At 46.8% G+C, this 21,455-nt stretch overlaps 1 protein-coding gene across 1 annotated transcript; it reads left to right on the forward strand.

The window, feature by feature from the left end:
- The first annotated feature begins 306 nt into the window (after positions 1–306).
- LOC138078588 (keratin, type II cytoskeletal 2 oral-like) lies at positions 307–8,542 on the forward strand. Its single transcript, XM_068971413.1, is given in 10 exon segments — positions 307–882; positions 1,926–2,152; positions 3,281–3,341; positions 4,044–4,139; positions 4,916–5,080; positions 5,188–5,313; positions 5,951–6,171; positions 7,797–7,831; positions 8,242–8,394; positions 8,397–8,542. Coding segments are annotated over 10 exon segments (1,806 nt in total).
- Positions 8,543–21,455: the final 12,913 nt, after the last annotated feature.

Genomic DNA, 21,455 nt, shown 5'->3' on the forward strand with positions numbered 1-21,455 from the left:
CCATGGAGGGAGGAGAGCTCCAGTCCTTTGTCAACTGAGGCAAGTTTGGATGATTAAGCCAAGAGAGCAAAGTCACTTTGGTCCGGGGGATTATTTTGAGGTGTGTTTGCAAAGTGGAAGTAACTTATTGCCCGGGAGGCAAACCAAACCCAAGATGACTCTCAGCTAATTGCTTGCCTCTCCGTCTTCCAAGCCAAACTCCTTGGTATATAAAGACCAGTCTCCTCTGTTGTCCCCATCCTCTGTCTTCATCCCTCTCGCAGCTCCTGCTAAGTGATTGCTAGCTTGCCTTTGAGCTCTCTCACCATGAACAGACAAGTCTGCAAGAAATCCGTCAGTGGAGGGAGCCAGGGCTTCTCCGTCTGCTCTGCCGTGGTCCCCAGCAGCAGCAGCAGCAGGATGAGCTGTGTGGCCTGCTCTGGAGGAGCTGGCGCAGGGGTCTGTGGGTCCTGGGGCAGAGCAGGCGGCTTTGGCAGTCGCAGCCTCTACAACCTGGGTGGCAATAAGAGCATCTTCATCAGTGTGGCTGGCTCCCGGGCTGGTGGCTTTGGGGGAGGGCGCAGCAGCTGCATCAGTGGCTGTGGAGGTGGTTATGGAGGTGGTTATGGAGGTGGCATTTGTGGAGTCAGAGGAATGGGCAGTGGTTATGGAGGGGTTGGTAGCTTTGGAGGGACTAGTAGCTTTGGTGGGCCTGGTAGCTATGGCTCTAGTGTCTGCCCTGGGGGAATCCAGGAAGTGACCATCAACCAGAGCCTCCTGCAGCCCCTCAACGTGGAGATCGACCCCCAGATCGGGCAAGTAAAGGCCCAGGAGAGGGAGCAGATCAAGACCCTCAACAACTTCGCCTCCTTCATTGACAAGATGAGGGCAAAGCCCAGAGGTGTCCTGGAGGGGTTGGGCTGCCCAGGGGGATGGTATAGGAAGATGCCCATGGGACCTGCCAGGCTTAGAGGCAGGGGCTCCAGCTTCATGCTGGTTCTACCTTGGCCCCTACAGGACAGTCAGTGTGCCTCTCTTGCTCTGCAGGCCCCGTCTTCCCAGCTGTGAAATGGGAGAAGGATTTCATCTCCTGATTTTCTTCTTGGGACAGGGCCCAGGAAAGTGAAGTAAGAGTCTAGGAATGCTCTTAGCTCTTTTTAAGAAAGGGACATTAACCATGAAATTGTTATAGCTAACTTTCAGTGACTCTTGAGGAGCAATTGCTTGGTGATCCAAACGAGCTGACAACCAAACCTGTATTAGGAGGAATCTCAGGACGGCCTCTCAGTGATGAGTAGCGGCAGCTGACTTACCTTCCAGATGACGCTACGCTTTAGCCACATTACGCCAAGCTGTCCACACTCGGGCAGGGAAAGGTGTGCTGGGTGTGAAGTTAAACTGAAGTTAGCTGTGAGCTGAGTAACTGAAAGGGGAAACAGTTAAGGAGAATAAGAAAAATTTAGCACAAGTTAAACCTTGTTGACTATTTTCCCTGCTTGAAGGGAGGTAAAAAAGCTTTCCTTTAAAAGATGATGAGAAACACCTTTGTGCAGGCCTCCTTTAGGTGTATGCTGAAGGATTCCAACAGACTTGATGAGAGCTGGGTTTGTCTCTTAGTTTTGACACTTAGTAGCCACCTCACTTTGGGCAACTTATTTAAGCACTTGGAGCCTCAGTTTCCTTATCTACAAAAGGGGGATAACACTTATAGGTAGTTGTATGGGAGGATTAAGTGAGTTAGACTATGTGAAAACAGCATTCAGGAAGCACTCAATGCATCTCTTCCTCCTTTTCTAAACCCTCATCCTTCTCAAATTCCTGAAAAGACAGAGGTTCTTGAAGATTGGACAACCGGGTTGAGTTTCCACATATGGAACCCTTTGGGTTGGATGGCCCCACCTGCCCAACTCAAGAAGCTGACTCTTTCTGTACCTCCCCTGCCACAGGTGCGGTTCCTGGAACAGCAGAGCAAGGTCCTGGAAACCAAGTGGGACCTGCTCCAGCAGCGGACTGCAGGCTTGGGCTCCAGCTTGGGCTCCAGAGGCCTGGAGCCTTTATTTGAAAGCTACATCAACTGCCTGCGCAGGCAGCTGGATTCGGCTCTGGCAGAAAAGGGGAATCTGGAAGGAGAGCTAAGGAACATGCAGGACCTGGTGGAAGACTTCAGAAAGAACTGAGGGCCCCAGCTGGGGAGTTTCCCCTCCTGAGGGATTAGCAGGGAGGTGCGGTCCCAACTGAGGATTTTTAACTGTTCCTGACTGTACCTTCAGTCAGGACTTGCGGATGGATTTATCGAGTATGTGAGAGGGTGAGTACTGAGACTTCCAAGTGGCTGATGATGCCAGATTTGTCAGTCTCCAGGCAGGGCCGTTCTACACCAGCCCAGATGGACGACAGAGTCCTCCCAGAGTTCAAAGTCCTTTAGACTGGAGGGCCCTCCACACTTTACTGCACCAAGGCAGCACCCTGGAAGCCCATCAAAAATGCAAATTCCCCTGCTTTGGTCCTAGATTCTGAAGCAGTGGGTGGGGCAGGTCCCGGGTTCCAGGCAGACTGCTGTAAAGCGCTCTTCCAATGTGTCCAGCCCAGTTCCATTTCTGCAGCTTCAGTCAGCTCCCTTTCGCATGTCTGCAATTATGGCTGACATCCTCTGAGGCCTGCAAGAGGTAAACGGGACCTCTCAAGATGGGAAGGGGGCTCCAGACATTCCCGGGGGTCAGGACCTGCAAGAAGGGGAAAGCCTGTTCTGTGGAGGCCCCATTCCACTCCATGCTCACAAGTTTGTGGGCACCTGCTCAGATTAATGAAAAGAGAAACAGAGAGAACAGAGGTTGAAACAGCCAGCCTGAGCAAATACCTCTCTGGGCTTATCTGCCCACGTGTTTCGTGATGTCTCTAGAGCTGGGCTCCTCAAAGTCTTCCCCTCCCCTGCCTGACACTCCTTGGTGTGTCACTCAGACCTAGAGGGAGGTGATCGAGGCAGTGGCCTGAGCTCTGAAAGGCCTCTAGGCAGGACTGGCTACATCAGTTTGGGGGTTCAGTGTGAAATGAAAACTCAGGGCCCTTGTCAAAAAATTATTAAGAATTTCAAGATTGGGTCAACAGAGCTTTAAACCAAGCATAACGACCTTCTGAACCCAGGGCTCTGTGTAACTGTGCGGGTCGCACACCCTTGAAGCTGGTCCTATCCCCTGGTGAGGAGATTGTGCCTGAGTTCTTAGGAGCCTCTTTTTCTTTTTCTTTTTCTTTTTTCCAACTTCTGAAATGTCAGTGTCCAAATGTGTGGCTCTTTCTGTCCCAGGTATGAAGATGAGATCAACAAGCGTACTGTTGCAGAGAATGAGTTTGTGGGGCTCAAGAAGGTGAGGAATCTGGGACAATGGGGACCTTGGCTCCCTTTCTGGGTGTGGACGCCCCTGGAGGGAGAGCAGAGCCAACTTCTCTGGGGCCCTGTGACGCTATGCTCTGTGGGCTGTTTACACCTTTTCTTGCATTTTTGTGGAATGAGGAGTTTGATGAAGGCAGCTGCTCTGAGTATGTTGCTGGTGGGGACGACATCTTATAATGTGACCAATGAGCTGATTGGTGATGTGAAATAATAATGCAGGCTTTATCTATAACATCGAATCAAGGTTTTCAGCCTCCCCGGATATTATTAATAAAAACAATCAGATACCACAAATACTGGTAGCTTGTGTCAGCCAGTCATCATAAAGATGAAGTTGTGAGAAGAATGCCTTCTTTTCTCTTCAAGAGGCTGGGTTTTTGGTCCTACCTAACCAAAGTCACATATTGGATAAATGTGATTTTGCTACCCTTACTGTGTCCCTGGCTGATGGGGTTTATGTTTTGTCAAAGCCTTGGGATTTGATTGGCCAAGGCAATTAAAAGGAAGAAAACCACTTTTTCTTTTTTTCCAAAAAGAGAAGTCATAATTAGAGAGAGGAATGGGGGAGGGGCAAAGAAGAACGATGAAGACTGAGAACAGTGCTGTGGGTGGAGGGGGAGCAGACGGTCACTTTCTCTTGGGTTTCTGACTGCCCTCCTCCCTTCCTTTTGTTCAGGACGTGGATGCAGCGTTCATGAACAAGGTGGGGCTTCAGGCCAGGGTGGATGGTCTGACAGATGAAATCAACTTCCTGAGGACCCTCTGTGAGACGGTGATTCCTTGGTCGAGCCCCAGAGCCTTCTTAGCCGCATCTTTCCAAGCATGCTTCCCAAGTGTGACATCAGGGGACAGTCACGTGGCAGGATGGGGCTTCCTTGGTGGCTCAGTGGTAAAGAATCTGCCTGCCATGCAGGAGATGCGGGTTTGATACCCGGGTAGGGTAGATCCCCTGGAGGAGGGCATGGCAACCCACTCCGGTATTCTTGCCTGGAGAATCCCATGGACGGAGGAGCCTGGCGGGCTGCAGTCCATGCAGCCACAAAGAGTCGGATGCAACTGAGCGACGGAGCACAGGCACGCACATGGCAGGACACTCACAAAACCAGCAGTGGCGCTCAGCTCTCAGCTCTGCTCCTCCCAGGAAATGCCAGCTTAACTCCTCACAGTCGCCTAGACCAGGCTCACAGGGCCAGGGTCCCTCTCTGTCCCCTACTTGTCCTCTGTAGTTGGCTCTAACCCTCTGGCTCCTAACCCAGTACCTAACCCAGCTCTTCCAGAGGACCCCTCCTTACTGCAGTCCCCTGGAAACCCACCCAGTAGGGTTCACTGACTGATACTTGCAGGCTGACAGTCTTATACAGGTGGTGTTCCTTTTTCCTTTTGTTTTGTTGTCTGGTATCCTTTAGGCTGTAGCCGGGCCTGAAATGCAAGCTGATATTTCTAACTCTCCCACTCTTGGCCCCTGTTGTGGGGGTAGAAGACTCTTCTTTATTCTCAGCATCTCTTGAGGCCAGGAGATGGTGAAAGTGAGCTCCATGTTTCCCACAGGAACTGACCCAGATGCAGAATCACCTTCATGACGTGTCCGTGGTCCTGTCCATGGACAACAATCACTGCCTGGACCTGGACAGCATCATCAATGAGGTCAAGGCCCAGTACTAGGACATCGCGCAGAAGAGCAAGGCCGAGGCCGAGGCCTTGTACAAGACCAAGGTGGGAGCTCTCCTCTGTTCCCATACTCTAGCTGTAGGTCCGCTGACCTCCATCAAAAGCACTCCAGCAGTCTGCAAAGTCGTGATGATGGGTTTCTCTTCTGTCAGCTTGGAGAGCTGGAGAACAAGGCCAGCAGGCGTGGGGACGACCTGAAGAGCACCAAGAATGAGATCATGGAGCTCAACTGGATGATCCCGAGGCTGAGGGCTGAGATTGAGAATGTCAAGAAGCAGGTGGGTCTGGGCTGAGTGGAAAGTCCTAGAGGTCTTCCGGGCCCTGGGGAGGAGAAGCAACAGCTGGGCTTCTGCCACAGGCCTTCTCAGTCCTTTTGTGGTTGCCTATGGGACAGCCTGATCTCTGGGACACTCTGTTCTCCTCGATTCTCCTCCCCAAGGTTGAGGCTCCCTAAGGAGAGACGGTTGTCCATTCTGGTTTGCCCAGCAGCAAATCTTCCAACTGTAAGGGTGGCCTTAAACACTCAGCTCTCAGTAGGATCTTACCTTAATGAGCTATTTATCACACACTTCACATAACCTTGAAGACTAATTTGTATCACTAGAATGAAGTGATTAGGAAAGACAGTCTTTTAACGATCTTAAAAAGAAAGAACCACTCACCAGACTACTGCCACCTTAACCAGCAAATTGGTGTTCCTTTTCTTGATGAGACATGAGTTAATTTAAAAGGGCCAAAAAAGAATGAACCAACTGTGAAACTGACTTCTGTTTTCTGAGTATGCGCCACTGAATTTCCAAGAAGGGGAGGAAGGGAAAGAGAGGAATTTCTTGGGTGGGTAAGAGACATTGGAAAGACCATTTGTTTGCTTTTTGGTCACTAGGCTAAACAGTCTCTTAACTCCCTCTTTGCTAGAATGCCAACCTGCAGAATGCTATTGCTGATGCTGAGCAGCGTGGGGAGCTGGCCCTCAAGGATGCCAATGCCAAGCTCCAAGAACTGCAGGCCGCCCTTCAGCAGGCCAAGGATGACCTGGCCCGGCTGGTGTGTGACTACCAGGAGTTGATGAATGTCAGACTGGCCCTGGATGTGGAGATCGCCACCTACCGCAAGCTGCTGGAGAGTGAGGAGTGCAGGTGAGGGGCTGGGGGGTCATTATCCTCCAGAAGTGAGTCAGAGTGACCTTTGATAGTGAAGAAAGGGAACAAGGTTACAGGGAGAGGACAATAGGTAGGGAATCTCCTGAATGACAGAGCTGAGGATTCAGGCCCCACTCTCTCTCTCTCTATATATATATATGTGCGTGTATATAGACAATCAAATTTATCTCACACTTTGATTTACCTTAGACATCAATATTGCATTACATATCTCTGTTGGGCAACAGAGGATAAGATAGTTGGATAACATCACTGACTCAATGGACATGAGTTTGAGTAAACTCCAGAAGATAGCAAAGGACAGGGAAGCCTGGTGTGCTGCAGTCCATGGGGTTGCAAAGAATCAGACACGACTGAGTGGCTAAACACCTCTGCTGAGCCTCACTATATGCAGGTGGAAGGGAAAGTCCTTTGGGCTTATAATAAAAGTTATAGTGCTGTCCACTGGACCTTTCTTGGATGATGACAATGTCCTATACCTGTGCTATCTAATATAGTAGCCTTTGGCCACTTGGGCACTTGAAACCTGGTGAGTGCAGCTGAGTTTTACATTTAATTTAATTTAAATAAAATAGTTTCATGTGGGGAGTGGTTACCATGCCGGATAGCTCAGTATAGACAGTCCTAGAACACCCGCATCCCTGAGGCTGAGTCTATATGGGAAGGTGGCTGATACATACATTCTCTGGAAAAATAACACAATACCAAGTAGCAGATAAGGGCTCAGCGAGTGGCTGTCAAATGCCAAAGGAGTGTCAAGAATTGAAAGATCCTTCTCATGACTAGCTGCTCCATGAGTTGTGTGTTCAGAGCCTCTGTCTTCAGGCAGCTCCCAATCTGACGGAGGAAGCAGAACTCACATGTGAGAAGAAAACTTAAGGATTTCTCGCGTCTCTAAGAGAAGGAGTGAGAATGCAGATGGCGCTGCATGCATTGGGAACTGTGGGGTGAGGAAGGAGAGAGCGACACCAGTGGGGGCCACACTGGCAAGGCGTGCGGGCACGTTCCGTGTCTGCTCAAACATGTGGTCATGCCTGCTCTGTGAACGAGAATGAGGCACAGGAAGATGGGGAGAGTGGGCAGGACATTTCCATCATGTGTTGAGTGTCAGCCCCTCTCGCATATTATCCATCTTGAATAACCATTACTGCCACCACCAGCTCAGGAGGGCTCACTGGGGAAGGCTTCCCAGAAGAAGAGCGGTAGGAATAAGAAAGCCAGGCCTGGGTGAAGGAGGGGAAGGGCATAGCTAAGGTGGGAAGATGGTCTCAGCAGCGGAGGAGAGGTGAGGATGGGCTAATCAAGAGGGTGTTGAGTGGTGAGTAGTGTGTCTGGAAGATAATCTGGGAAATTAATGAAAGATGATGGGAAGATGGAGAGACGGTGATTAGTGGAGCTGCTGGAAGCCTTACTTCCCTGCAGCCGCCCCTTTTCCTGGGGAGATCTGTGTCTGGAAACAGACTCAGAATAGCCTTTCTTCTTTTGGGAGCTTGACCCCTATGAGGGCAAAAGGGAGGACACGGCTCCCAGGGTTATGAACTCTGAGCTCTTCGGCTAAGGACTCATTGCAGAAATAATCCTCATCTCCTCTTGCTTTTTAGGATGTCTGGAGAGTGTCAGAGCACTGTGTGCATTTGTAAGTAGCCTTTCAGAAACTTTCTCCCTGGGATGCAAAAAGGGCAACTAGAAACATGCTGACTGACATTTGGGTGGGAGAGCCTGGCCCATGCAAGGCAGCCAGGCCACCAAAGTGTCCAGGGTCTCAGGCTACACTACTCTGCTCCTAGTGGAACTTGGCCAACTGGCAGGCCAGAGCTGAAGCCCTTGTGGTCCCAGGGCATTCCTTAGGTTGGAGAACCAGAAATTCCTGTGGATACTTTTGGCTCTTATTCCTGGGGAAGGGGACCAGAGGGCCAGGGCTCACTCCTGCTGTTTACCCACTGAGGCCTCAGAGAAGTTGAGTAACTTTCTCTGAGTCGCACAGCCAAGCAGGGTTGGGATACAGGCCCAGGGCTTGCGCCTGAGTCGAGCGCTTGCTCTCCTTAGCGGTGGTCAGCAACGTCACCAGCACAGGCACCAGCCCTGGTGGAGGCCACGGGGGATTTGGAGGGGTCACTGGTGGCAGTGGCTACAGAGGCGGCGGCGGCAGAGGAGGGAAGTGTGGCAGCTGTGGAGGAGTCAGCGGCGGCAGCGGTGGGGCTCCCAGGCCTGCAGCGACGGGAGCAGCGGCTCTGTGAACCCAAGCGGCGTCCAGAGCTCAGGAAGTGCTGGCTACAAGTCTGGCGGTGGGCGCCGCACAACCATCTGCTTCACTCAGACCACCAGCTCAAACCAGCTTTGCAAGTGATTCTTTGGGGGGCCTAGTCTCCACGCCCACTGGTTTCCCCTCAGCTTGGGACAGCACTTCTCCCCTCTCTGCTTGACATCAACAAATGCCAACCCCAACCTTGCTTTTCCTCAAGCTCCCGGGGGAAGCGGTTGAACTTCCTGGCTCCTCCATCCCCAAGGCCTCTCCTAGGCCTGGGAGGTCCAGCTGCTAGCCTGGGATGATGATGCCCCTGATGCACCCTTGTAAAGGCCCCTGACTTTGGACAGCAGCACCTCAGCCCAGATAAGTGTGGGTCTTCCCAGCCTGGCCTGTTCCCGCCCTGGCACATCTCTCTTGGGAGTTGATGGTCTGAGGCTGGAATGTTTCAGCCCCTGCCTGAGGAGGGCAGTGCAGTGGGGCTGCTTCCAGAGGGTAAATGGTTAAGATCTCCACACTGTTGGTTCTCAGGGTTCTGGCTCCACATCTGGACATCACATCCTGACTCACCTCTGGCACCTTAATTCCCTGAGCTGTGGATTCTCTGCTGATGGTTGTTGTACTTTCTTTTCCCAATAAATTGCACTGTATTTCATATTCTGGTATTTGGCTTTCAAAGAGTCACAGAATAAACCAAGGTCCAAGAATAGACAGAAATCAGGTATGGATGGATCTCCTAGGTTAGTAGTAGCTGTAAAGGACACTGCATAGTCTTGGCTTCTCCTCTATCCATTTGATTGTGTTCTCGTGATAGGACTGGTCAAGAGTATTTATGTTGCTTCGGTGGGGACTGCCCACTCCCAAGGAGGCCTTCCCACTCACCCCTTGCCCCCACTGGGCCTCTTAGACCCAGTCTTGGTAGAGGAGTGTTTTGCAGTTAATCAACGTAATAGATTCCAGTGGGATTTGGTTCCCTCCAGGTAAGAGGCAAGGGTTTCCCTGGTGATTCAGATGCTAAAGAATCAGCCTGCAACGTGGGAGAGCCAGGTTTGATCTCTGGGTCAGGAAGATCCCCTAGTGAAGGGAATGGCAATCCACTCCAGTATTCTTGCCTGGAGAGTTCTATGGACAAAGGAATCTCATCCATGGGGTTGCAAAGAGTCAGACACAACTGAGACACTAACACTTTCACTTTCTTTCAGGTAAGAGGCAGAAGTGCTACACTAGTGAGGCTCACACCAGATAGATGTAAAATTACAAGTGGGGAAGATGCGTGTCTACCCTTACACCAACATTTCCCAGTCATTTTCAGAAAGCTGAATCCCAAACCCAGGAAGGATCAGGGTAATAAGAGCCACTGATGGGAACCAGAGACTTGAGAGAGTCTGTGGAGATGGCAATTAGAGTCTCATTCCTTTCCCCACCTGCCAAACCAATCCCTTCTGCAGGCCTTTAAGTGTGATAAAACTCTGGTTTGTAAGTCACTGTAAGTCATGCATTACCACCCAGAAGTGAGATCAGGGCTGAACTAATAAGGCAACGGTACATTTGTCTGATGGTTCAAGGAGATTACCAGGAGATTGCTCAAGATTCATGTTCTACAGCCTGATCTGATCTCCTATGTTCACCCCAAGTATAGCAGCTCTGGAGAAGGAGATATTTCAAAGTTCCTACACTTGAGAGTTCAGTAAATCTATGCCCATCTTTTTAAGGTCTACGGGCAGGAGGTAGCCCTCTTTCTCATTTATCCCTGGCACAGCTCTGGGGATTTGGGGAGCAGGGCAGGCCATTCTGGATTACTGCTCTTACTGGCCCTTTAGAGACATTCCAAGGAACTTCACTAACTTTAGGAAAACACCCCAGATGCTCTGCTCCGTGTGTTGCTTAGTTTACTGGGAAGAGTCCTGGATTAAACCAGCTTTTCACTACACTGGAGCAGCAGGGTTGAGGGTGGCCACTGCAGTCTCTCTCTCTCTCTCTTTAAACTTTTGTATTGGGCTTTATTTATTGTATTTTGTATTGGGCTTCCCTGGTGGTGCAGACATTAAAGCGTCTGCCTGCAATGTGGGAGACCTGGGTTTGATCCCTGGGTCAGGAAGATCCCCTGGAGGAGGAAATGGCAACCCACTCCAGTATTCTTGCCTGGAGAATCCCATGGACAGAGGAGCCTGGTGGGCTACAGTCCACGGGGTCGCAAAGAGTCGGACACGACTGAGCGACTTCGCTTTCACTTTCACTATAGCCAGTTAACAAAACACTGGGAGTTTCAAGTGAACAGCAAAGGGACTCAGCCGTACATATATGTGTATCCATTCTCCCCCAGACTCCCATCCCATCCAGGCTGCTGCATAACACTGAACAGAATCCATGAGTCTCTGCAGTCTCTTTATCCATCTGCTCCACGTGTGAACATCTTGGTGTGGTGTGCTGTCTCAGGGCCCCGCACAGGGTGTGGGGCACTGAGTAAAAGTTTGGTGGTCAATTGAAAGAATGAATTGAAATGAATAAGGAGAACAGAACCTCCCTCCTCCCAGGAAGATGGGATAGATCACACTGCAAGGCAGGATGGAGCTGAAAGTTACAGTGAGGACCTGCTGCTGCTGCTGCTGCTGCTGCTGCTAAGTCACTTCAGTCGTGTCCGACTCTGTGCGACCCCATAGACGGAAGCCCACCAGGCTCCGCCTAGGACCCTCTTATGAACTCTTTCGAAAAGAGTTGGCAGAGGGGGCTCTTGAGGGAGGTAGTGAAAGACTGGGAGAGGAAGCCTGGAGCCGGCCTGGGAAGGAGAGAGAGTTTGGGCCACATGAAGGACAAAGATACAGGGCAGATATCCACACCAACTCCCAGAGAATTCCAGGACTGGCCTCATGTCCCATGTTCTTGACATAGACTCGGACTAAACCATGTGATAGTGGAGCATGGACGCTTTCACGGTGAGGGCATGATGTTTCAGGCCAGAGTAGGGGTGGAAGAGGGTGAAGTATTTCTAAGTCTATTGGAGGCTGGCAATCCTGGGCTTTCTGAAACTTCAGGAGTCCCTCAAATTCACCTCCTAGTTGAAGCTAAAGCTGTTTGTCTTTGAAAGAAGCCAGGGTGGGTAGAGTAGGTATTTACCCATGTGGAATGGTCAGAGGGTGACAGGATACTTGAAATCCTATCAGTTATACCTTTAGCAGTAAATTTACCTCCTAGCGTCGATGCTTTTTTCTCCATTCTTTATTGTTGATTCTTTTTATCCTTCACTCTTCACCCTCTCCTTCTAAAGATCTTCTCCCAGATTAAAAAAGGAACATATGGCAAAAATGCAAAACATTTAACAAAGTAAAAAAAAAGAAAAGAAAGATCATCTGTAATTCTACCACCCTGTAATATTTACCCTTGTGTAATCACGTGTGTGCATACACACATATACAAAAAGCACAGGTCACTACACTTTAATATGGAGAGTCTTACAATACATACTGTTTTATAACCTGGTTTTCATTTAATCTACTGTGAAATTTACTGAATAACATCTTTCCATACAATAAATATAGAAGACTGAATGCCAAAGAATTGATGCTTTTGAACCGTGGTGTTAGAGAAGACTCTTGAGAGTCCCTTGGACAGCAAGGAGATCAAAACAGTCAATCTTAAAGCAAATCAACCCTAAATATTCATTGCAAGGACTGATTTGAAGCTGAAGCTCCAATACTTTTGACACCTGATGTGAAAAGCCAAGTCACTGGAAAAAACCCTGATGCTGAGAAAGAGTGAAGGCAGGAGGAGAAGGGGACGACAGAGGATGAGATGGTTGAATGGCATCACTGACTCGATGGACATGAGTTTGAGCAAGCTCTGGGAGACGGTGAAGGACAGGGAAGCCTGGTGTGCTGCAGTCCATGGGGTCACAAAGAGTCAGACATGACTGAGTGACTGAACAACAACAATACAATAAATATAGATAGAAGTCATTATTTTTAATGCAGATTTTAATTTTTACATTAAAAAGATAAAAGGCACACATTGGGAATTAAACTACTATTTTATTTTTCTATCTAGAGGTGTGATATACATGTTTTCTGGTCTGTAATATTCTACCAAACATTTTCCTAAACCAAACCTAGATGGAAGATCAAAAATCAAAGCTCCCTTCTTTCTCTGGCTGGGTTAGACCAGTGGAACACGATTTTGATAGGAAGAATAGACTTGGAAGTGCAGAGCTTGAAGAATCACATTTTAATCAAACCTATCCTCAACCCAGGACTTCCCAGGTGGTGACAGTGGTAAAGAATTTGCCTGCCAATGCAGGAGACATAAGAGATGCAGGTTCGATCCCTGGGTTGGGAAGATCCCCTGGAGGAGGGCAGGGCAACCCATTCCGGTACTCCTGCCTGAAGAACCCCATGGACAGAGGAGCCCGGCAGGCTACAGTCCACAGGGTTGCAAAGAGTGGGACACGACTGAAGTGACTTACTACCACAACCGCCACCATTCCCAACCCAACCTGAAACTAACCAACTGATTTATACAGAAGGATTTTAAGTAAACTTGCACAAATACACTTAATATACTATAGAAAAGGATGTCTTTTAGTCTATTTACAGAGTGTACCATATATTCATTGGCATCAGGGAAAGTAGTAACACCAGGGAGCAACATCATACTGGTAACACCAGTAACACCATCATAGCACTAACACCTAAAAATGACAAGCACTTAATACTTAGATTTAAACTGGTTAATCACAGAAATTATAAGATCAAATCTAATAGATGAATTAGAATATTCATCTACAATTTTTCTCCAAAAATTATTCTAGAAAAAAAGAAGTTTCTCTCAAAACATGGACTGTATCAGAGCTAGAAGACAGTGATAGAAGAACTGCAAACAAGACTAGGAAGTTGATTCTCACATGCAGCTTTTGGATAAAGGAAATCTTCTCCAGTCTATTTCCACAGCCAAAACTAGTTCTAATTTCCCCATGATGGCAGACAGAAAACAGAGTTTCAGAACTCTGAAGACAAGGGCAGCTATTTTAACACCCTATGTAAGTACTGCGCAAATCATAAAAGATCCCACACAGAGGGGCCACTGCATGAAAGGTTTACCCAAGTGAAGGAGCTATTAGTACCTGAAAGGTTCAGGCAAAGCCCGCCTGTGGTGTTTGGTGTTTGGGACATGGTATTATTCCACTTTATTGACACAGGAACATATATGCTGGGCTAGGGGCCTTCCAGGTGGAATGCTTGACACAGCCTTGCTTGGGAGCAGGCAGACTCTCAAAAGCACAATGAGAAGTTATTCACTTTAGCCGGGATTATTGAATGGAAAGTGTTTCAGAAAAAGCAGAAGTCCTGGGAGAGTCAGGTAATTATCTTTTTGACCCATTAATATCTAAAATTAATAAAATGCTGCAGAACAGAGCTAGTCTCTCCAAGATGTACTCTCGTGTCATCGCGAGCAGAAGCCTCTTCCAGGCGATTTGGCTCATGATGTCAAGCTTCCACTGCCTGGACGGAGGAGGTAGTGCTGCGTGTTGTTCTGGGAAGCTAATTTGCACAAGGAAGTCACCACCAAACCACTGCATAAATACAGCCGTCGGCCTTCTTTTTCTGCTCTATACTGTGGAAACATCTCTTTAAATGCCAGAAAGTCTGTGAATGTGAGCGTGTTGACTATGTCATGAACCGCTTCATCATTATGGTGCTTTAACGTTGCGGTGAAAATTGCCATGTTGTATCCGGGTATCCGCTCCAGGAGCTGATTTTCAATATACTTTTCTATGAAAGAAAGGTTTTTATTAAAAATTGCCATGTAGGGGAGTTTATTCTCTTCCGTGTTTTTAAATTGCTGGTAGTATTTGTCCATGAAATTTCTCTGCTGTACTTGGAATTCCGCATCCATGATAATGTCCTCTATAGAGCCAACCACAGCATCAAACTCAGCTTCAGCGGCGGAGGGAGTGGACACTGGGAAACTCTCTTCCTCCAAGACTTCTGTCACTTCTGCTATATCCACTCCATGCCGTTTCACCAGTCTGGGGCCCAGCCGAGTCTGGGTCGGCGCAGCGCACCCAGAAACTCTATGCCCCATCCACCACTCTGGACTTGGCTCCCATTACTGACCTCTGGAAACAACACCCTGGTTCTTGTAACCACGGCTGACATCGTTCTTAATGACTGAGCAATATTCCGTTATATGCTTGTAGCATAGCACTTTGATGCATATGTTATTTCTATTATTTTCCAGTATAATAAACATTGCTGCAATGAACACATATCTCTGAGCACTCATCCTGTTCATTCTTTAAGATACCTTCCTAGATGTGGAATTGCTAGGCCACTTTAAAATTTTGATTTATATTGTCAAACTTCTGTCTTGAAACATTGTACCAATTGATACTTTTATAAGTAATATACTTTTATAAGTAATATATGATTTCTTGTTTCTCCAGTCTTATGAACACTTTTTGATATTCTTTTTGAATTTTTCACTGTTTTTTCAGGTTTTATTTTCATTTCTTCAATTAGTAATGAGGTTGAACATTATAAATCTGCTTATTAATTCTTTAACTTTCACTTTCTGTGAATTTTTTCTTCTTTTGTTTAATCCATTTTCTCTTTGGGTGGATATTTTGTTTTTCCTATTAATCTGCTTGTCTGAGGCAAGGACTCTAACAGCACTTTGAGCCACTCAGGAGTCCAGAATCTCAGAAACATTCATCACTGAGCCCTAATTAGTTATCTGTGGGGATGCTGAGAATAGCTGGGGTGAGGTCAGGAAGATAGAACCTAGTTCTGGGAGAGGGAGGTCAGAGGAGGCTAACAGGATTGCAGGAAAGTGGGACCAAGTTGGTGGAAGGGCCACCTCCAAAATCATGCTTGCAGTAGTAGATGAGATGAACAGAGTGGGGTGAAGTTAAGAGAAAGATAAGCAAGAATCAGTTTGGAAGGGATTAGGGGTCTGTAGTAGATAGCTCCCTACGCCAATCCTGCTTCATTCCCACCTTCACAACGTTAATCCTAAGGGCACTCCCCATATGTTTTCTGCCCACAAATCCATCTCAGAGTTTGCTTCCCAGGAATCTGATGTGGGATGGGGCATTGGGTTTGCCTGGGATATGAATGGGGAGGATGCTTCTCTTCTAGTAAGAACTGGTCCTCCAGGAAGGGTGGAGAAGACTCTGAGATCCTTGAAGGAGTGAAGGACCAGGGGCATATACCAAAGAATTCATTAGAAAGTTCTGTAGGGATTCAGAGGGGAGTGGGTTTCCTTGGCTTGCTGCTACACAGTTGACAGCAGAGACTGATGTGCTAACTGAATCAGTCTCTCTATCCTTCCTCCTACCTTGTACGTTCTGGACATTCTTTCTCCCACTGGCTGAGTTTCTGAGAACCTCACTCTGATGCCCAAGGTCACTGAAATAATGTCTGGCTAGCTGACAGAGATAAATACCTAGCTGTTTTCTCTGTTCCTAGGCTGCTAAGGAAAGCAATTAGCAAATGTGTGCACTAGAGCTCCATAACCACTCCCACCGTTAACACTAGTCATTTGGTTGTTTCAAGTCAAGCATTCTGCCTTATTAAAGATGTGGTTTCTCACAGTCAAGGCCAACACAGTTCATATTTAAATGTCCTTTAATATATTTCATTCACTTTTTGCTTGAGAAACTGATAATTAAGATGCAGGGTCTTAGCTAGCCAACAATAATCCTTTGTGATGGAAATACAAAGAAAATCTAGGACTTAGGGTATTTCTAATAGTTTGTTTCAGCTTTCCATAATTATTGCCCATCTCCAGGGATAAACACCTTTCCCTGGGCACATGCACACATACTTTGACTCAGCTGTCCTTTGGGCATGACCTTTCTCCTTCCTAGTAGATATGCAGATGAATTTAACAAGTGCTGAGGCTAAGAATGACTTCACGGTTGTGAAGAAGGTGAGCAGGGTGGTGGGGTTATATAAGGCGGAGGTGGGACAAGGAAAGGGAAAATGGCGGTCCTTTCTCAAGGACGTGACACTTTCTCAGGAGGATTTCCAGGATTGCCCTGTAGCTGATGACCAGAACCCAGGACTATGGAGACCATCACCAGCAGTGACCAGCACTCATGCATCAAATATTGAGAGTGGGACCTGATAGATGATGCAGAAACTCTCCCTACCCTTAGCCACACCTCTCTGCAATAGTTTTTTTTTCTTCCAGGATTGATGACCCTATAAGCACATCTGCCTGGAAGCTAAAGCCCAGATAGACATTGTCAAGCTAAGAGTTTGTCCCTGAGTGAACCCCTATCCTATTAGTTCCTTTAGTTCCTTGGCACGTGAACTCTGCCCTGCCTCCCATCACTTCTCTGGTTTCTCATCTCCGTTAAAATGCAATACACAATGATGCATTTAGCTCTATGAGCTTGATAGAATAAAAGGGACCCACGATGTTTGCTAGATTAGAGGACAGCACACAGGAAATGTGGCCTGCAGGAAGTTACATTAGCAGCTGTGTGTGGAGTGAGTGAGAGATGAAGAGAGAATGGGGTGCTGAGGGAGTCTTTGGGGTTAAGTCAACTGTGTCAGACTTTGTAATATGTCCAACTGCCATGATGTGCTTCACTCTTTCTGGATCCATCTCATGGCAGGCCATACCCCCAGGCTGGCACATTTTACATACTGGCTTCAGTGTTCAGTCGTGGCCAAGAATTCCAAACGGCTCAGTAATAGCCAAATGGCTAACTTCAGTGCCCAGCCTGGCTCACCTCCGGGGCAGCCTTTCCTTACCTCCCTCTTGGGTCTTTGGGCCAAAGTGGTGGGAGAATGTGGTCAAAAGCAGCTGCTATATCCTCATTCCTTGTGATTCAATGGCAGCCATCCCTCCTCCTGGCAAGACTTTGGCTACAACACTTGAACCTCCTTTTCCCCTCATATCCTGAGATTTCAAGTTTCTGGAAAAACAGTAAATGAAGTAAAATTTTATTTAGTAATTTTTACCTGCCTAGACATTGTTTTGAGAATTCCATGTGTAACTCATTGTCCTTTTATTTTAACTTTTAAATTTTGTATCAGGATATAGGCAATTAATAAACAATGCTGTGATAGTTTCAGGTGAACAGTGAAGGGACTCAGATATGCATATATATACATATGTATATGTGTGTGTATATATACATGTATCCAGTCAGGAGTTTGGAATGGACACGTGCACACTGCTATATCTAAAATTGATAGCCAACAAGGACCTACTGTATAGCACATGGGACTCTGCTCAATGTTATGTGGCAGCCTGGATAGGAGGGGAATTTGGGGGTAACTCATTTAGTCTTCATAATGATCCCATGAAGTAGGTGTGTTTATCCTCATTTTACACAGAGGAAAAGGGGACACAGAGAGGTAAAGTTCACACTGTGGTAAAGGTCACAGTTAGCAAGTGGTAGAGCCAGGGTTTGAACAAGTGTTGTTGGACCCCAGAATCCCTACTTGTAACCTCCACACTTTATTAATAACATAGATGGAGTTTTATCTCTTCACAATAAGTTTAGGCAGTGGGGTGTCTCTGATTTTTGATGGCAGCATGCATGCATGCATGTTGAGTCGTGTCCAACTCTTTGTGATCCCATGGACTATACCTGCCAGGCAAACACACATCTCTAGCGTCTCCTGTGCTGGCAGGCAGATTCTTTACTACTGCACCACTTGGGAATCCTTTTGATGGCAGTTGTTATTTAGTCTCTAAGTCATGTCCGACTCTTTTGTGACCCCATGGACTGTAGCCTGCCAGGCTCTGCAGAGGCCTACTTTTATTCAGAGCCCTGCTCTGTCCTTGGTGCTGAAATCTGGTTCAGCTGCCTAGGGGACTCTTCTGTTTCGGGAGGCTGATGCTCACCATTGCTTCCTCTAAACTTGACTTCTCCCAGCCCCTCCTTTAGCTCGGATCTGCTCACAGATTTTCTGCTTAAAATCAAATAAAGTCTGTTCCAAAGCTCAGCTTTAAAATAGTCCCAGACTTTGTCCATTTTGTTATGTTTACTTTAAAACTAAGACAAAAACAAAAACAAAAATACCCCAAACACTCTCTCTCACAGTTCTTATGGATAATAAAATTTAGATAATTTAGCACATTTTATTTTTTGTTTCATCTGCTAGGGAATATTTATCATTGGGTGATTAAAATCCTTTTTTAAAACTTCAGTTCAGTTCAGTGGCTCAGTCGTGTCCGACTCTTTGCAACCTCATGATTCGCAGCACGCCAGGCCTCCCTGTCCATCACCAACTCCCAGAGTTCACTCAGAGTTGCGTCCATCGAGTCAGTGATGCCATCCAGCCATCTCATCCTCGGTCGTCCCTTCTCCTCCTGCCCCCAATCCCTCCCAGCATCAAAGTCTTCTCCAATGAGTCAACTCTTCGCATGAGGTGGCCAAAATACTGGAGTTTCAGCTTTAGCATCATTCCTTCCAAAGAAATCCCAGGGCCGATCTCCTTTAGAATGGACTGGTTGGATCTCCTTGCAGTCCAAGGGACTCTCAAGAGTCTTCTCCAACACCACACTTCAAAAGCATCAATTCTTCAGTGCTCAGCCTTCTTCACAGTCCAACTCTCACATTCATACATGACCACTGGAAAAACCATAGCCTTGACTAGACGGACCTTTGTGGGCAAAGTAATGTCTCTGTTTTTGAAAATGATATCTAGGTTGGTCATAACTTTTCTTCCAAGGAGTAAGTGTCTTTTAATTTCATGGCTGCAGTCACCATCTGCAGTGATTTTGGAGCCCCCCAAAATAAAGTCTGACACTGTTTCCACTGTTTCCCCATCTATTTCCCTATTTTTAAAACTTAGATTATAATTTTTAAGTTAATTCCTTTATTATAGGGATGAAAAGCTTTTAAAAATAAAAAGCTAATCTTTTGTTTGAAGCTAGGATCATATTGAGCAACACCAGAAACAGGCACTCACAGAAGAAGAGATTAATTAAAAATATTAGCTATTAGTTTTTATGTCGAGTGCATATTAAAAAGCAGAGACACCAAGTTGTTGACAAAGGTCTGTATAGTCAATGTTATGGTTTTTCCAGTAGTCATGTATGGATATGAGAGTTAGACCATAAAGAAGGCTGAGTGCTGAAGAATTGATGCTTTTGAACTGTGGTGCTGGAGAAGACTCTTGAGAATCCCTTGGACTGCAAGGAGATCCAACCAGTCATCAATCCTAAAGGAAATCAATCCTGAATATTCATTAGAAGGACTGGTGCTGAAGCTGAAGCTCCAATACTTTGGCCACCTGATGTGAAGAGACAACTCATTAGAAAAGATTCTGATGCTGGGAAAGATAGACGGCAGGAGGAGAAGGGGATGACAGAGGATGAGACAGTTGGATGGCATCACTAACTCCATGGACATGAACAGGCTCTGTGAGATGGTGGTGGACAGGGAAGCCTGGTGTGTTGCAGTCTGTGGGGTTGCAAAGAATTGGATAGGACTGAGCGACTGAACCAGAGAAGGCGATGGCACCCCACTCCAGTACTCTTGCCTGGATAATCCTGTGGACGGAGGAGCCTGGTGGGCTGCAGTCCATGGGGTTGCGAAGAGTCGGACACGACTGAGCGACTTCACTTTGACTTTTCACTTTCATGCATTGGAGAAGGAAATGGCAACCCACTCCAGTATTCTTTCCTGGAGAATCCCAGGGATGGGGGAGCCTGGTGGGCTGCCATCTCTGGGGTCGCACAGAGTCGGAAATGACTGAAGCGACTTAGCAGCAGCAGCAGAGCGACTGAACAACAGCAGCAGCAACAATGTGGTAATAAAAATAAAATCTGTCTCTCAGGGATGTTTCAAGGAATACATGAAAAGCACGTTATAGAATGAGCGATATTTGTGCAGCTATTGTACTACAGATATGAAAATTTTGATTAGCAACTAGATGACAAACTTTTTAAAGATAGGGACTATGTCATATACTGTTCATATGTTGCTTAATACTGGATAGAAAATGTGTACTTCATAGCACTTGTTGATTGGTGAACTGACTAAATAATGGAATGCATGCTAGAGTTGGCACAGCTCCCAGAACAAGGTAAGTACTCAATAAATCTATGATATTACCATCATTATTTTTAGAGTTACTGCTGTTTATTGATTTCTGAAGAATCAGACTCTTAAGGCTAGAAATGACTTCAGAGGCCATTAAGAGGAGCCCCGTTTAGATACTGGAGTCCTCTCCAAAACCAGTTCTCTAAATGGCAATCCACCCTCCTGGGTGGGGTCCTTCTCTCTCTCACAGAAGATGCTAAGCTTTGTCCTACTTTGTAAATTCTACCCATCGGTCCAAGGTTTCCCCTCTGTGACCATAGGGAGCAAGTCTCCCTCTGCTTGAGAATCTCCACATGTTTGAGGATGGTTGTCTCTTTATCAGATTCCTTCTCCAAGCTGAACACTTCCATTTCCTCCTATGCTTTGGCATGCTTCCTCCCAGGCTGCCTGCCACACTCTGGATATAGGGAATACAGCCCAACCCGCTAGATGAGGATTAACTAGCTCACGAAAAGTGTGCACATCGGGACTACTTTTCTTGCATCCTCCAACCTTGCAGGTGAGTCGGGCAGTCCTTTCCTGCTGCTGAGTCATCCTGAGCTGGCGCCACTTTATAAAAGCTATTGTGAATCTCCCCAGTCTGAACCATACAGCTTGTTTTGTTTTCATACATCTAAGGTTTTGATTTACATTAATCTCTGTTAAATCTTTCTTGTTAGATTTGGCTCAAGCCCCAAACTGTCAAATTATTTTTGGATTTTGATCTTACCACCCAACTTCTTATTATAGTGGCCAGGTTCGGGCAAATTACAAATTTGAGTTATATGCAATAATGTCCTCATTTGGGTGTACTTGGAAGCGAAACTGCTATTTAAAGCAAAAATTGCTCGTGTATTATAGAGAAGAAAAGTGTTATATTTAGTTTTATGTGAAGTAGCTATTTAAAAATCTTTTTCTTATGGAAAATTTCAAACAAATTTCAAAATTCCTCTTACAAAAATGAGAGTAGTA

The sequence above is a fragment of the Capricornis sumatraensis genome, chromosome 4 (assembly GCF_032405125.1).
Source record: "Capricornis sumatraensis isolate serow.1 chromosome 4, serow.2, whole genome shotgun sequence".
NCBI classification, from domain to species: domain Eukaryota; kingdom Metazoa; phylum Chordata; class Mammalia; order Artiodactyla; family Bovidae; genus Capricornis; species Capricornis sumatraensis.